Raw genomic sequence first — 14,304 nt, 5'->3', positions numbered from 1 at the left:
TCTTTTCATGCATGCATTTAATCTGTATCTCTATACTTTTTTTTTTTTTTAGAAAATATTTACAGGCTATTACGACAGAGGCTGAAACAAATGCAAAATTTCACATTTCATAAATATACATAGGTGAATCTCACCCACTCACCATCTGAACATTTCACAAGCAGATGTTACCAACACAGTTGAACAAGGAAACACACATCAGGCTGTGTCTCATCTGAGAGTCCTTTTTTTATTTGTTTATTTATTTTGCATATTTATTTGTTTTTGTTGTTTTTTTTTATCATTTTTTTCCCCAAATGTAGATAATATTCATAAATGTGTGCAGCAAAATGTCACAGGCCAGTATTTAGAGATTAAAGTCCTTTTGTTGCAGCAAAGTTTGCCTTGAATCCATTTCTTTATTTCCATGTCCATAACACACAGAATTAGGAAAACATAAGGAAGGAGGTTGTCTGAAGACGTGTAGCTGTAATCATTAAGCTGCAGTGGAGACTTCTGTCTTGCTGGTTGACACTGAGGTCTCATCCTCAACCATGCCACCCATTCCAATTGTTGCCAGCATGCAGTTACGGAACTGAAATATAAACATGAAGACATATTTGAAACATCACTCAAGTTTTGAATCATATTTAACTATATTATGGCAATATTGTGTGTGTGTGTGTGTGTGTGTGTGTGTGTGGGTGGGTGGGTGGGTGGGTGGGTGTGTGTGTGTGTGTGTGTGTGTGTGTGTGTGTGTGTGTGTGTGTGTGTGTGTGTGTGTGTGTGTGTGTGTTTTTCTCCACAGCAATAATATTTAATCTTTTTCTAAGACACTAATGCTCTTCACTTCGAACTGCCTTTTTGCTGAAAAGTGCTATACAAATAAACTCATCATTTTAAAATGAAATGATAACTTGACTTCATGTTAAAAAAAAAAACTTGTACTAAAGACACATTTTATGTAGGTCTGAAAGGACATATCACAAACTTGCAGTAATGATTACAATGTTTAATTTTTTCACAGAAAAAATATAAACTGAAACTGAAATTCAAGGAAAACAAAATATGTATAGATTTTTCTGATCTTTTTTAGATGCAATATTCTACCCATAATCACTGTAAAAACAACTGACCTGTTTGTTCATCAGAATGTAGATAATTGGGTTAAATAATGCTGAGCTCTTGGAGAAAAAGGCAGGAATGGCCATGGCTGTAGCTGAGAAGGCAGCTCCTCTGTTAAAGAAAATCCACGCAGCGAAGGAAGCATAGGGGACCCAAGCAAGAAGGAAGCCGACAACCATCAGGACGCACATACGTGTCACTTCCTTCTCAGCTTTCTGAGTGGAAGCGGAGTCCTGCTGCTGGGCTGCAGCCTGGAAATGAGTTCAACAACAAGTCATGCCAATGTTTGATGCAGACATGACAGAGAAAGCAATGATTTTCATGTGAAATATGAATGATGTTTTAATTACTTGAATTGAATGAATCCCATTATACATACAAGACAGCTTGCAAGCTACCAATTCCTGAAAGTAAGCTGTTGAAATATATTTTTTAAAAACTTCAAAACATTAATAACTATGATAAGAGATAAACTGTAATTGCGTTCCATAAATAACAGACTGTTTAGTGTTTTTCATTAACCATTATCATGGCTTTAAATCTGAGGTTTTCATGGCACATGCCTTGCAATTTGCACCTTATACTGTTGAAGGATCTTGAATCCAAGCATTCCAGGAGACATTCAACCAAGCAGTTATTTTTCAATACAAATCTCAAAAGAAACTCACTTAAGAGTTTGAGAGAAAATACATTTGTTCAAAAATACTGTCATTCACATGCTTCATGCAATTTGGACTGGTTGGTGTTGATGAATGTAAATTAATCTATTAGCTGTCAGTTTGTAATATTCTGTAGTAACACAACAGTAGAAACATGAAATTTATATGAATGACTGTATTTTAAACTTCAACACTTACAGCTTTGACTGTCATCACAAGACTCCCATATGTGAAGAAGATGGTGAAGACAGGAAAACAGAAGTGGCAGGTGAACAAGTACATCACGTATGATTCATTGTTGAAACCTGGCGCCAAAGTGTAATAATCAGGTCCACAGGATACCTGAAGACCCTCAGGAATATACCTAGAGACAAAAGACACAATGTAAGCAACTGGTTGTCTCTGCTTATGTTCTTCTAAGTTGTTGTTCATGTATGAAAAGAAAAGACTTGCTCTTAAAACAAAAATAATAATAAAAAAGACATTACAAGGTGCTGTGGCTAAAGTGAAGTTGTGAGTGAGCAAGTCATTTTTAAATCAAGTGTTTAAGAACTAAAACGGTGTTTAAGTTGCATTTCAATGTCATCTCACTTTGATATTTAAGATATTTTGCCTTCTTTGTTTGTTTGTTCTGAAAGGGGAACCAGGCCTTTCTGTGAAAATCTGACATATTTTGAGAAATTTGCTGACTTCACTTAGTCTCATTACAAGATAGCTAAATCACATTATGCTGAAAACAATTACTTTTTGTCTAAAATTTCTCCATTTCAGCATCACCTCCTTCCCCGCTAAGGTCTTGGAGACCTCGTCTGAGACAAATATATTTTAACATAAATTCAGGTAAATAATCAATGTTTTTTCCATATATTTATTTATTTGCCAAATGCAAAAGTTCTCATTTCCCTTGCCAGTGTGCTGAATGAGACATAATATTTATGGATAAATATTATTTATCCATAAATAAATAATATTCTCCTTGGTTGTGTTCATCTACTATTATGATCAGGAACTTTAAAGAAAACAAATCCCAAGTTGGTTGTCAGCGATGCACAGAGTATGATTCCCTAGGTTTGGTTGCAGGTTATAGAAACAACCCAGCTAAAAGGAAATAAACTCTTTTGCATGAACAGCAGCTTTTGAGGTTACTTGCTAGCAAAATAACAAACATGAAATTATACAAAGATTTTAAAATCCACAATCTACAACGCAGACTTGAAAGGAAATAAAGCTACAAAGAATCACAAGAAGGAATGTTTCATTTTTGCTATCCTGCCCTATAGACGTGGATATGCTATTGGATCCATTATTGTAAATTTCTCACCTCGACCAGCCCACCAAAGGAGGAGTCGCACAGGAGAGAGCCATCATCCAGGTAAATCCACAGCCAATTGCAGAATGGGTGGCAGTAAATTTAAAACTACCCATTGGTTTACAGACCACTATGTATCTCTCAATAGCTAAGACCACAAGAGACCATAGTGATACTTGACCTGTAGTAGACAAAGAACAAAACGAGCTGTGATGTAAAACCAGTCAAAGGGTAATTGAGGTAAGAATCATTTACTTAGGGACGATTAGCATATTTCTGAACTTTACCTCCAACTGTAGCAAAAAAACCTTCCATATCACAGCCTAAGGGTCCCATAGCAAAATAGCCCATCAAAGAAGAGTAAATGGTGGCTGTGAATCCAAAGATGATCATGATCAATCCCGCTACCGCCAAGTTCACCAGGATATAGTTGAGAGGCTGCCGAAGCTTTTTGTTCTGAGCTGTGACCACCAGTGTCAGACCGTTGATTGGAAAGCCGGTGACGATCAGGAAGAACATGTACGCAGCTAATAGTTTGAATTGCCATGGATCTGCCAAATAGTACTGTGGATACTCAAAGGGACTCCTCACCAGGCCCGTCCTGTTGTTCATGGGGATGTAGAAGTTCTTGCCTTCTGTGCCATTCTCCATCTTCTCAGGCTGTGATTTGAATGAGCAGAATAGAGTAAAACCTAAAGCTCTGTCTTTGCAGCTGTCTCTGCTCTCTTACTTCTTACATGGAGCCATGGTTATATACCCCTTAGGCACGTTATAAGAAGATGAGCTAAGAGGATCTGGGAATTCAGCCCATAATCTCTTCGTATAATCACTCGTTAATCAGTGATCTCTTTTTTCAAGATTTTAGGGCAAGTTTTAGAACAAATGGCGTCACAGAATCGATTTCCTGATATTGGGTCGATGATAGAAAGATCTGTCAGGTTTCTTCTTTTCTGTTTTTCGAGTATGTTCTGTTTCTGATCTAACTCGACAGGCATTCTCTTATTCGAAGTGACAAAAAACAGTGGTAAACAAATTTTCCCAGGAAATATGTGTATATAACAACTTAGTTAACTCTAATTGTGGCTTCAGTTGCTTCGCCCACCCTCGAACATGAGGTTGGTAAACAATTTAAATCGAACAAAGCAAAACAACTTGTTGGTTATGACTTAAACAGAATTAAAGGTGGACCCTGTTTGACAACCCTGGGTCACTATCCATTTAGAAGGGTTACAGCTAACAATTCCCAAATAGGATTTCACAGTACGGGTCTGTGTCCACTGTAAATCTGAATCTCTGAGTTTGTTTCCTTGAGGAGCTAGAAAGCTAAGAAACAAGTTTTATATTAACATCCAAAATGGCAAAGTCCAAAAGTAAGTAAAGTAAAAAGCAATGGGAATTAAATCATAACAATTTTTGTAGTAAAAGGAAGACAAATATCAACTTGAAATGTAAGACAGAATATGAAAATAATAAGTGAACAAGCTTTAATGTCTGCTTTATCAGTAGGTCTGGAATTAGGGTACAGGAAGGAAGCATCCCAGTCAGGCTCTCTGAACAAATTGCTAAAGTGTAAACCAATCACTGAAGACAGATTTTGGAACCGTTGCTGTGTCAGACATGGGATTGTTGGCATTAAGTGATATGCATGCCAGGCTTTCTACGACCTACTTCCACTTTTGTCCTTCGGGTAGTCAAAGGGTGACCCAGGACTCTGAATGAACTGGCATCCAGACTCCATTTAGCACTCTATCCCAGTGAAACATGCAGCGTCAACAGGGAACGACGTTTCCAAACTGTTGAGAACCAGAAATACTGTTACAGATTTGTCCTGATTTTCCCTTTTCACCGACCACCAGGTATTGTTGTATTAAACTATGAAAAGACAAACCTTAAGTCTAACAGATATGATACAATATTTAGTATTCTGTTTTTTTTTATGCCTTGCGGGCTCCTATTCCTCATCCTGACATCTTGAGACATAAAAAGTCAAAAGCGGTACATGTTCATCACTATCATAGCCTTCCCATTAACAACTTGGGGAACAAGTCATACATCTTGACATAAACCACTTACTGTGGAGTAAAGCCTCCATCACGAGCACCTATCACCAGTCTGATCTCAGCACCCCACACTGAAAGTCATCAATTGAGAAATGACAATTGAAAGCTTCCAAAGAGCTCTGCTCAGCAGATACTGAAAGCATAGTGCATAAAGCACATTATGTCAAATACCTAAATCAGTCCGTTAACTTTAAATTATTGTCAACAGCTGAAAATAAAACTCCTGCCAATGTGAGACAGTTAGATTGTTTTCCTGCCAAACTCGAATGAGTTCATGACAGACACTATTTTCTTCTTTTGAACAGTTCAGAGGTTTTTCTAGTGGAAATGATAAAATGCATTTACACCAGTTATTCAAATGACAGGAGAGAGATCTTCACTAATCATAAGAAGATGTCCATTTGCCTCCTAATTAAGCTTAGAGGATTATGGTGAACTGGAAGATAAGGAAGAAGCACAGGCATTTGAAAATTCTGTGACATTCCTGGAAACAATCAGTGCTTTGTGTGAACATTTTGTTTACTGTCTCAATCTGACAGTAATGAGACCTATAGATTGAAATTGCAAAATTTTTTGATTTATTATTAATCTGGAATGCATAGATTTTTCCCTTTAGTGAATAAATCATGAAAGAAACAATATATACTCATGTTATCATTGTGTGATGTTGTTTGAGGATCTAAAACTTTGAAATGTGTCAAAAAAGCAGAAATAGAATAAATCTGCAAGTCTGCTTATTATCCTTGCATGTCCCCGACTAAAACTGGTTAAAATTTACAACACTCTGGATAGGTGCACATTTATGTCTCACTGAACTCATTTTCCACTCATAAGTTTTAATAAGTATTTATTAAATCAAGTATCCTAAGTAGAAATTTTGACCCAGATATAAACAAAATTTAATTTTTCATACATCTTTAAAGCTACATCACAGGATGTGAAAAATCTAATTTATGGGAGTTGCAGAAAGCTGTGAAATGTCTGAAAGAAACAGTACTCTGTCAGACATTGAAACTGGCTGTCTTTAAAACGAGCATCTCTAGCCAATGGCCAGCTAATGCTTACCTTGAGCAGATGCAATTTGCAAATCATTCAACAAGGAAGTCGGTTTCTGGTTTGTCTAATTGAATAAGAACATGATCCCCGTTTTCTGGCCCGAGGCAAACAGCTGAGCTGCTCCGGATCCTCTTGACGAGCATCAATTGGTTTACCATTAACGGACGTAATGTACAAGCCAACAGTAAAGATGTAATGAGATCCGGCTGCTTTAAACAAAGTAGAATTACGGACTTCTGCTTCTAGTCTTCAGTTAAAATCATGGATATTTCCCTGCACCCCTGGTAGAGACGTTCAAGAAGCTTTAAAATTGTTTAATTTTATTATGGAGTCTTTATTTTATGCTAAAAGTTTTTGAAAATTTTTAATTTTCATTGAAATAAATGTATGTAGAGTTGAAAAACACTTATGTTATTTGGCTGTTTCATAAAATACTCTATTTGAACCTAGCATACATGTGTTTTTATTGTGGAAGAAAATTGGTGTAAAACCCACACATACGTAGCGAGAACAAGCATGAAAACACAATGCCTCCATTATCACTGCAAAAACCTTTATACCACAATCAGTGAATCGAACACTGTCAAAACTTACCTAAACCCAATAAGATAAGATCATTTTTATACCATAAAACACCAAATACAATATCTCAATCTTCAATGCTGGATTATTGTATCAGTTAAAAAGATGGTGTCCAAACTTCCTTCGCAAACCCAAACATCAGGCAGAAAATACTTCCTGTCCAATAAAATGCTTACACCCTTTAATGGACAGGAGTGCCACTATTTAGCAGTATTTGCTAATATGAGAACATATATCAACTGAAGATAATAGCTCTGTTAAGTTGCACCTCAAGAACCACACATGGCTCACATTGTGGATATCAATGGTCTTCTAATGAACCACAAAGTGATTCACAAAAACACCTCTTTAATTAAAAACATATTTAGTATTTTAAAATAAATAATGAAATTGACATTATACTAATGTGTATACATGTATTTATAAAGGGAAGACATAACTCCACCTGTCATTCATTCCAGGATGTTTGTCAGCAACCGACCAATCGGTGATTGCAATTTGTCCCGAAGAACACGGCCCAATCTGGAGGAATGAACTTCCGTCAGCATTGCTGGGGTTTATCATTGCTCTGCTAACAAGCTGCGGTCATAGAGAATTTGAGGAAAATAAAAAGAAGTTATGGTCCAGTGTTGTCAGTGGGGAACATGCAATCCAGACAGTCATTATCCAGGGCGTGTAGAGGGCGGAATACAATTTATTACATTTCCAAAACCCAGACAGAGTCTGGAATAACACAAGAAATTGATCAAGTCCTGCAGCCAACCTCATATTCATGCCAGCTGAATAAACTGTGACCTTTGGCTGATTAGACAAAAATCACTCAAAAAAGTCTTTGGGGTAACACATTGCATTTCACTCCCACCGCCATTAGAATATTGTTTGATTGTAGGAGGTTTGCTCTACTTCCTTTTTGGGGCGGAAGTGGAGCCTCCAATTGCCCCATGTCAATTGGGGTTCAACAACCCCAATTGACATGCCTGATACCCATAGATTTCAGTACTTAGTGAACGGAGCTTCACAAGTGAACTTTAAAAAAAGGAAAAGGCCTCATAGTTTATTAAATATTTCTACACATCTTTATGTCTGTGTATTAATGCTGAGCATCACAGAAATATACCTATGAATACTAATAAAAACTCACAAGTGTCCTAAAATTGTGCTATTTCTGTTTGCTTCCTGAGGGATCATCATTTAAATTTATCTGGCCAGAAAATTAATGCAATATTTTCAATACAGTTATTAGAGCAACACGATACATGCAAGAAACCCATTAGCTAAAGCTTCTAATAGAATGCAGAATAAATATATCCATTCAATATTTCCTTGAAATACATTTTTAAAAAATTGTATGTAGAGCATTCACCCAACAAACTTGTAACAGAAACTGTTTGAGTTTCTAATACCTATTTAAATAACTAGATTACTGGCTGGGGTTACCCGACCCGTCTCACGATGAATAAAGTTTGGGAGCACCTGAGGTAATCCCTTTACATGCAAGTCCTGTCTGTGGACATGTAATCTTACACCATTTGATGCTCAAAATCCCATTAAATCGTTACATTTTAAGAAAAATAAATACTGACTGAAACACTTTGGTTGCCCTAAAATCTGTAAGTGATTAAGATTTTAAATAATTCATTTATTATCCAGCTAAACAGAAGGTTTTACAGCTGTAGTTTTTTAAGTGCCCTTCATTTCAAATTACATTAAGCAAGTCCTGATTTTTGGAGGCAAAGATTAGAGTTTATATTTACTACACCATTCTTTTTTTTTGTTTGTTTGTTTTTACACTACAAAATTGTAAAATTACTTTAAGCCATCTCTATGAGCCCCTTGCTTTCAAAGAAACCAGCACTTTGGATATTCACTGAAGCAGGAGTATTCATGTAATTTTTATGCACTGAAAAAAATGATTTTGTATAAAAGTACATATATTTGGAATCACATATTCATGCGCTACTGTTCGCTAAATTAATCTTTTTTTAAAGAGCTGATTTAGCCAATGAAAAAGATTTTTTTACTTCTGGGCAGTTACTTAACAAGCCTCCCAAAAAAAAATAAGCAGTTTTCTACCAATTTAAAAGAATCAGAAGCCTCAGATCAATTAAAAATGTTGAGCAAATACATTTTAGTTTTTATTATTTGTTACATTTATTGAATACATTTTATATAGTTTATAGTAAGCCCCTTTTCTTTGTGTTAGACCGTAAATTCAGTTTTCTTATGAATGAAAATGATGCTGAAACCAACATTCAAATGAAAAAATGTGTATTTAGCTGGATTTTAATGAGACGTTGACAACATTTTCCACTGAATCAACAAGATGTGTTCTGGTAAAGAGGAGCTGATATGACCAGGTTGACTAATTTCCAGTACTAATTTATGATTTGTACCTAATGAATAGCTCAGTAGGTTCTTATATGCTTCTTGTGTAATATATATATATATTTTATGTATTCAACAAAACATAATCCGGACTTTGGCAATATGTGATGATTCAGGATTGTTGGTCATTCCCAGCTCATGGTTAAATAATAATTGCCTAATCAGTGGCTGAAGTAAGAAATCATCAGGATGAAATGGGATTTAGATTAAATTCCAAAGTTAAAATGTACAGAAATATTGACTTTTGACAAAACACAATCGGAAGTTTATCACTACATAATTTTCTGTGCATTGTACATGAAACTAAATATGCTGAAGTTGCTTTCACCAAGTAACCAGACGTCTTTTATTTCTGCACAAACTAAACTATCATTATTGTTTATATAAATTGTGTATTTAGCTGGATTTTAATGAGACGTTGACAACATTTTCCACTGAATCAACAAGTTGTGTTCTGGTAAAAAGGAGCTTTACCATTTATAAATAATGATAATTTATAAACAATAAATTATCATTATTGTTTACATAAAAAATAATGGTTTATTGTGAATTTTAATCACAATAATTTTACTGCAGAGAAAATAGAAATATCAAAACCACCATAGTGACATTGAATGCCTGGAAAATTGTATTTGACAGCAATGCTAGTTTTATAACTAGCATTGGGGTGTCCTCAAATTCACATGTTTAGCAACTGGATTCTATTTGATTAATTTCATTATGTTTGATGATATTTTTCTGTCTTTGTGTAGAAACTTAATATTTGTTATTATTTGTTTGCCATGAGATGACTATTACAATTTTGCATCATTCTAAATGGGTGATAAATCTTCAGTTACTATAACAGCTAAACTTCATGTAGTTTGATCAAATGTTTTCAATTTATTTTTATATTTGAGATTCCTGGAAATAGGTTATTCTTTTCTTTGTTTAATGAACGTGATCAACCAATAATGTATAAAGAGAAAATCTGTAACTAAAGATTTAATCCAAAAAAGAAAGTGATACGTGTTATTGTAATGCAAAAACTTATGGAAGTGCCCTGGATGCATCCACAGGAAGCCATCTGCCGCAGAGTTTCCACAAGAATGCCAATTCCCACAAGTGGGATTTCTAGACCAAGGAGCTTGCGCTCATCCGCTTAGCATCCAAAAATTGTCACTAGCAAGCTGTTAAACCGGAGGGGTTTGGCCCTTCTTAATCCTCAATCCTAACAAATTGGATTCACACCTTCTACGCAAGTCAGAGGTGATAAGTAGGTTGTCTAGGAGTCACGGTGCACGTTAGGGGTGACACCTGTCTTCTGTAATTCATGTGAAGTGATTACATTCAGGTTGAATTGTTCACAGAAAAGAGGTCAACTCGCCTAACACTGGGATCAAAGAGTGAATCGGTATTCTGTGGTTTTGTTTTTCTTATTTACAATAAGATTTATTATGCAGCCATTGTTGGTAGAATTTCTAAATGAAATACTGTAATATAAATCATTAACTGTGAACATTCTGAATTTAGTACGTTTTCCCAGTGCATGTCTACTTTTTTTCACATATACCCTACATACCTTCAGGCTTAAATTTTGTAGTATCTGTGTTATTCTTTGGTGGCCTGTCAATACTGAGTATCAGCCCCACCCCTTCCTGCTGGGGTTCTGTAAGATCATTTAAGAATGATCTTAAGATATAGATATATTTATATCTTACAGAAGATATAAATGTATTTTTTTGAAAAGTCTCAATTTGGAGAGAAAAGCAGTCTCTGGATCACTACCAGTAAAACTGAACAAGCAGAATGGAGCCATGTTCAAACAGCATTTCCTAAAATTACCATCAAAATTTGTATGAAGTTTAATGCTTCATACGAAATATATTTAAACTATTACTTGTGTTCAAGCTAGTTACTTAAAAAAAATGTTGTGTTTTCAGATTATCTTCGCCTCTTGCTTTTTAGCTAAAGGCTAAAAATCACAGAGCTTGAATATTTGGGGAAAACCAGTCAGTCATTTGGATGCACTGAACTATCAACTCCATCTAATGGCAGACATTTAAAATATTGTATGTATTTTGTTCACTTGCTGTACAGAGAATATTTCATTTTAAAATGTAGCCCTCCAAGGTGGAGAAAAAATAGAGATGAGTGCATGATTGGTGTCAGTTTTGTTGGAGGATATTGAACTCATCTGACCTTGAATTGAGCAGAGTTCTTCATACGAACATGACATCTGTTCACAGGTTGCAGATAATGTTGACGTTGCCTTTGTTTATCTGTATAGGATTTGTGTTTTTATTACAGTAAAAAGGAACACAGACCTCATAGTGCTTTAACAGCATAGCCCGCAGAGGCAAATTTTCTTTGACAATCAATTCAGTTTGGCTTCAAATAACTAATACAGGAAAATAAGTAAATGAGAACAGAGATTTTGAGTTTGTATGGGTAAAGACAGCAGCAGAGAATTCAATAGATCCAAACAGGGTGAGCCTTCTCAGCACAGGGGTGGCCCAAATCTTCACTAAATGTATTTGCAAAAAAAGTGAAGAAAAGAAATATTGTGTTTAACACAAAGACACGTTTTAATGGTTTTAAACATGATGTGCCCCCTTTTAAACATGCCCTTAATAATTGTGCACGATGTCAATATCAAAAAACATCACTGATGATGAGTATAACTTACTTATAACCTGTGTGAACTGAACTTATTCCTGGAAAGATTGAATTTGCACTTCCCCAGTTGACCCATTATTTTTTCTCTCCTGGTATCAGGCCTTTCCTGAGAGTCCTGTCACCCTCTCATCAAAGCAAGTAGATAAAGTGGAGGGCTTGAGAACTGAAAAGTCTTGTTAATGTCAACTTTTCTGCTTGCAGTCTTTATGTTTTGGTCATTTTCATAATCTGACTTGTGTAAATAAGAATACGATACATATTAAGGTAAATAATATAACTATGTGTTAAGGTATTCTATCTATCGAAAATGTGAATAATTTCAGATAGATATACAAATATGTGACATCTGTTGTAATAAGGATATCAGAGCTGAGCGCTAAATGAGATTTACATAAAAGCCTGAGCAAGGTGAGAAGTCCAAAAAAAGCTTAGATCACGGGGGTGCCATGCTACATGCTTACAGTCACACATAAACAACAGCTAATTGGCATTAACTCTCTGCTTTGCAGCAACAAGTACTTAGCACACTTGTAGGGCCGAAGTGTGCTGAAACTGTGACAGGAAGCAAACAGAAACTACATCTAATCTTTTAGTCGGTCAGGAAGACACATAACAGTGATCTAGAATACCTCGAAATCAAGTTGAACTACTGCAAATAGTTTTATGTTTAAATAATAAACGAGTGCATAAGAAATACACGACAAAAATTGTAAAATGGGTGAAAGCATCTAAACTTTATTTATAAATAGAAATCTCACTGGGGTGAATGTTAGTTATAAAAGAAAGAACAGCCATTCAAAAAAAATCTGCCTGAGAAACATTTTCAGTTTGAAAAAAGATCTGTTAATGAGAAAAGTGTTAAAACCAGTAATAGATATAACTTTAAAGGAAAAAGAGCACACATTACATGCATAACATGGCAGGTTTTCTGTGATCAGATCCGCACAAATGAGATAAAAGTCTATGTAACCACATCAACAGTTTTGATTTTAATATATTAAAACCACACAAAAAAAATGTTGTAAATAAATCTTGGTGGATGTTGCTGCAATTAATTTTCAAATAAATTGCTTTATCTTGTGTAACTTTATAATGACAGGATTCTTGAAATAAATCTTAATTTGTAATTGCATTTTTTGAGAAAACCACAGAAAACATAAAGAGAACTCAAACTTTTTATTTGGATTCCCAGAAAACGGATCCGCCATCCAGACGATAAGTCAGGTTGTTTTGGATCTGCAGAAAGTCTAACATGGTGTACTAAATAAAGTACAAGAGAAACCGAACCAACTCATAAGAAACCAAACTATTTCAGTCAGAAGCTGTATTAGGACTAATTTGGACATACATGTAGATCAGTCACATGCAGCGACTTTTAAATATTCAATTTAAAGTCAGCCAATATCAAACAATCCACTTGTTGTTTGATGGGAAGAACACTGATGTGAGAGAAGTCTGTCAGGTCCTGCTGCCATAGACTGACTGATGACGTGATCAGTCCTGTGTAATCTCCGCCTTCACAGTGGCTTTCGCAGTCGTGCAGCAAGGATTACTCCCTAATGCCACCCTCTCTCCTCCTCACCTTTCCTATTCCTCTTGTATATATTTGACCATATATGGATGTACTGTGAGCATGCTCAAAAATAAAAATGCTGAGCGTTGTTACCATGCCTGGATTCCTACTGCATATTTTGAAGATAAACCAGACAAGTAAGGAGATTGATTTTTACCATCACAAAATGCCTTTGTGTGCAAAAACTCAAGGATTATTTTACTGTAGCGTTAAAGAAATGTCAAATGTTTTCCATTGTGGCTGAAGTGCCCTCTAGAGGCAAACTTTAACTCACTCAAGAGTTCTAGAATAGAAACATAATAAATAGAAATAGGTTGTAGACAAATATCTACAATCCCACAATGGGGAATTGTTTTCAACCCATTTGTCATAATGGTAAAAGAAATGTAATCATTTAATTCTGAATCATTTCTATTTACATATAGCAAAAAAAAATAAAAGGTTATTTATTATGTTCTGTCTTCTGGTAAATCAGACAAAACCTTTAACGATGCCCACAGATTTGGAGTATCTTTTTTTTTGTGATGGAAATAGCCCAAGAAAATCCCTAATGTTTCAGGGTATTTCTCTAAATGTTTTTATTGTCTTGTGTATGATGTGAGGCATACAGTTCTGTGTTAACAGGATATCTTCACCTGAACTCTATGAAACTTTATTTCAATAGATGGGAGACATAATTGTCTTTTTGACTTATGAGGGGGACTGTTTCTTTGTAAAACATTTAAATTTAGCACCTCCTTTTGTCTAACAAAACACATTAAAAAGCTATTTCTGTGTGTCTGTCTTTATAAAATCTGACATATTTGCTGTCAGCATAATGTCTCCACCTTCATACTTTACATTTGATATGGCCTCCTAGGGTTTTGTAAGCTTCCCTCTTTTTTTTTTATTTTACCATCAAATACGCACAAAAACAGG

At 35.2% G+C, this 14,304-nt stretch overlaps 1 protein-coding gene across 1 annotated transcript; it reads right to left on the bottom strand.

Moving 5' to 3' along the window:
- On the bottom strand, positions 1 to 3,816 carry LOC129352093 (green-sensitive opsin). The gene is made up of 5 exons (XM_055020945.1): positions 3,360 to 3,816; positions 3,085 to 3,253; positions 1,962 to 2,127; positions 1,116 to 1,355; positions 1 to 574 (listed from the first exon to the last, which is right to left on the bottom strand). Exons 1-5 carry the CDS (start codon positions 3,721 to 3,723, stop codon positions 476 to 478), a joined length of 1,038 nt encoding a protein of 345 aa, XP_054876920.1. The 5' UTR covers positions 3,724 to 3,816; the 3' UTR covers positions 1 to 475.
- Positions 3,817 to 14,304: the final 10,488 nt, after the last annotated feature.

This window comes from Poeciliopsis prolifica, unplaced genomic scaffold, assembly GCF_027474105.1.
Source record: "Poeciliopsis prolifica strain line A6 unplaced genomic scaffold, Auburn_PproV2 SCAFFOLD003, whole genome shotgun sequence".
NCBI classification, from domain to species: Eukaryota; Metazoa; Chordata; class Actinopteri; order Cyprinodontiformes; family Poeciliidae; genus Poeciliopsis; species Poeciliopsis prolifica.
Note: the sequence above shows the minus strand (reverse complement) of the source record. Positions and strands in the feature narration are given on the sequence as shown.

Coding starts and splice junctions, on each gene's coding strand:
- LOC129352093 (XM_055020945.1), bottom strand. CDS start 3,723: ATGGAGAATGGCACAGAAGGCAAGAACTTCTACATCCCCATGAACAAC. Junction 1,356..1,961: donor TTGTGATGACAGTCAAAGCT/GTAAGTGTTGAA, acceptor ACTCATTTCCAG/GCTGCAGCCCAGCAGCAGGA. Junction 575..1,115: donor ACATTCTGATGAACAAACAG/GTCAGTTGTTTT, acceptor TTTATATTTCAG/TTCCGTAACTGCATGCTGGC.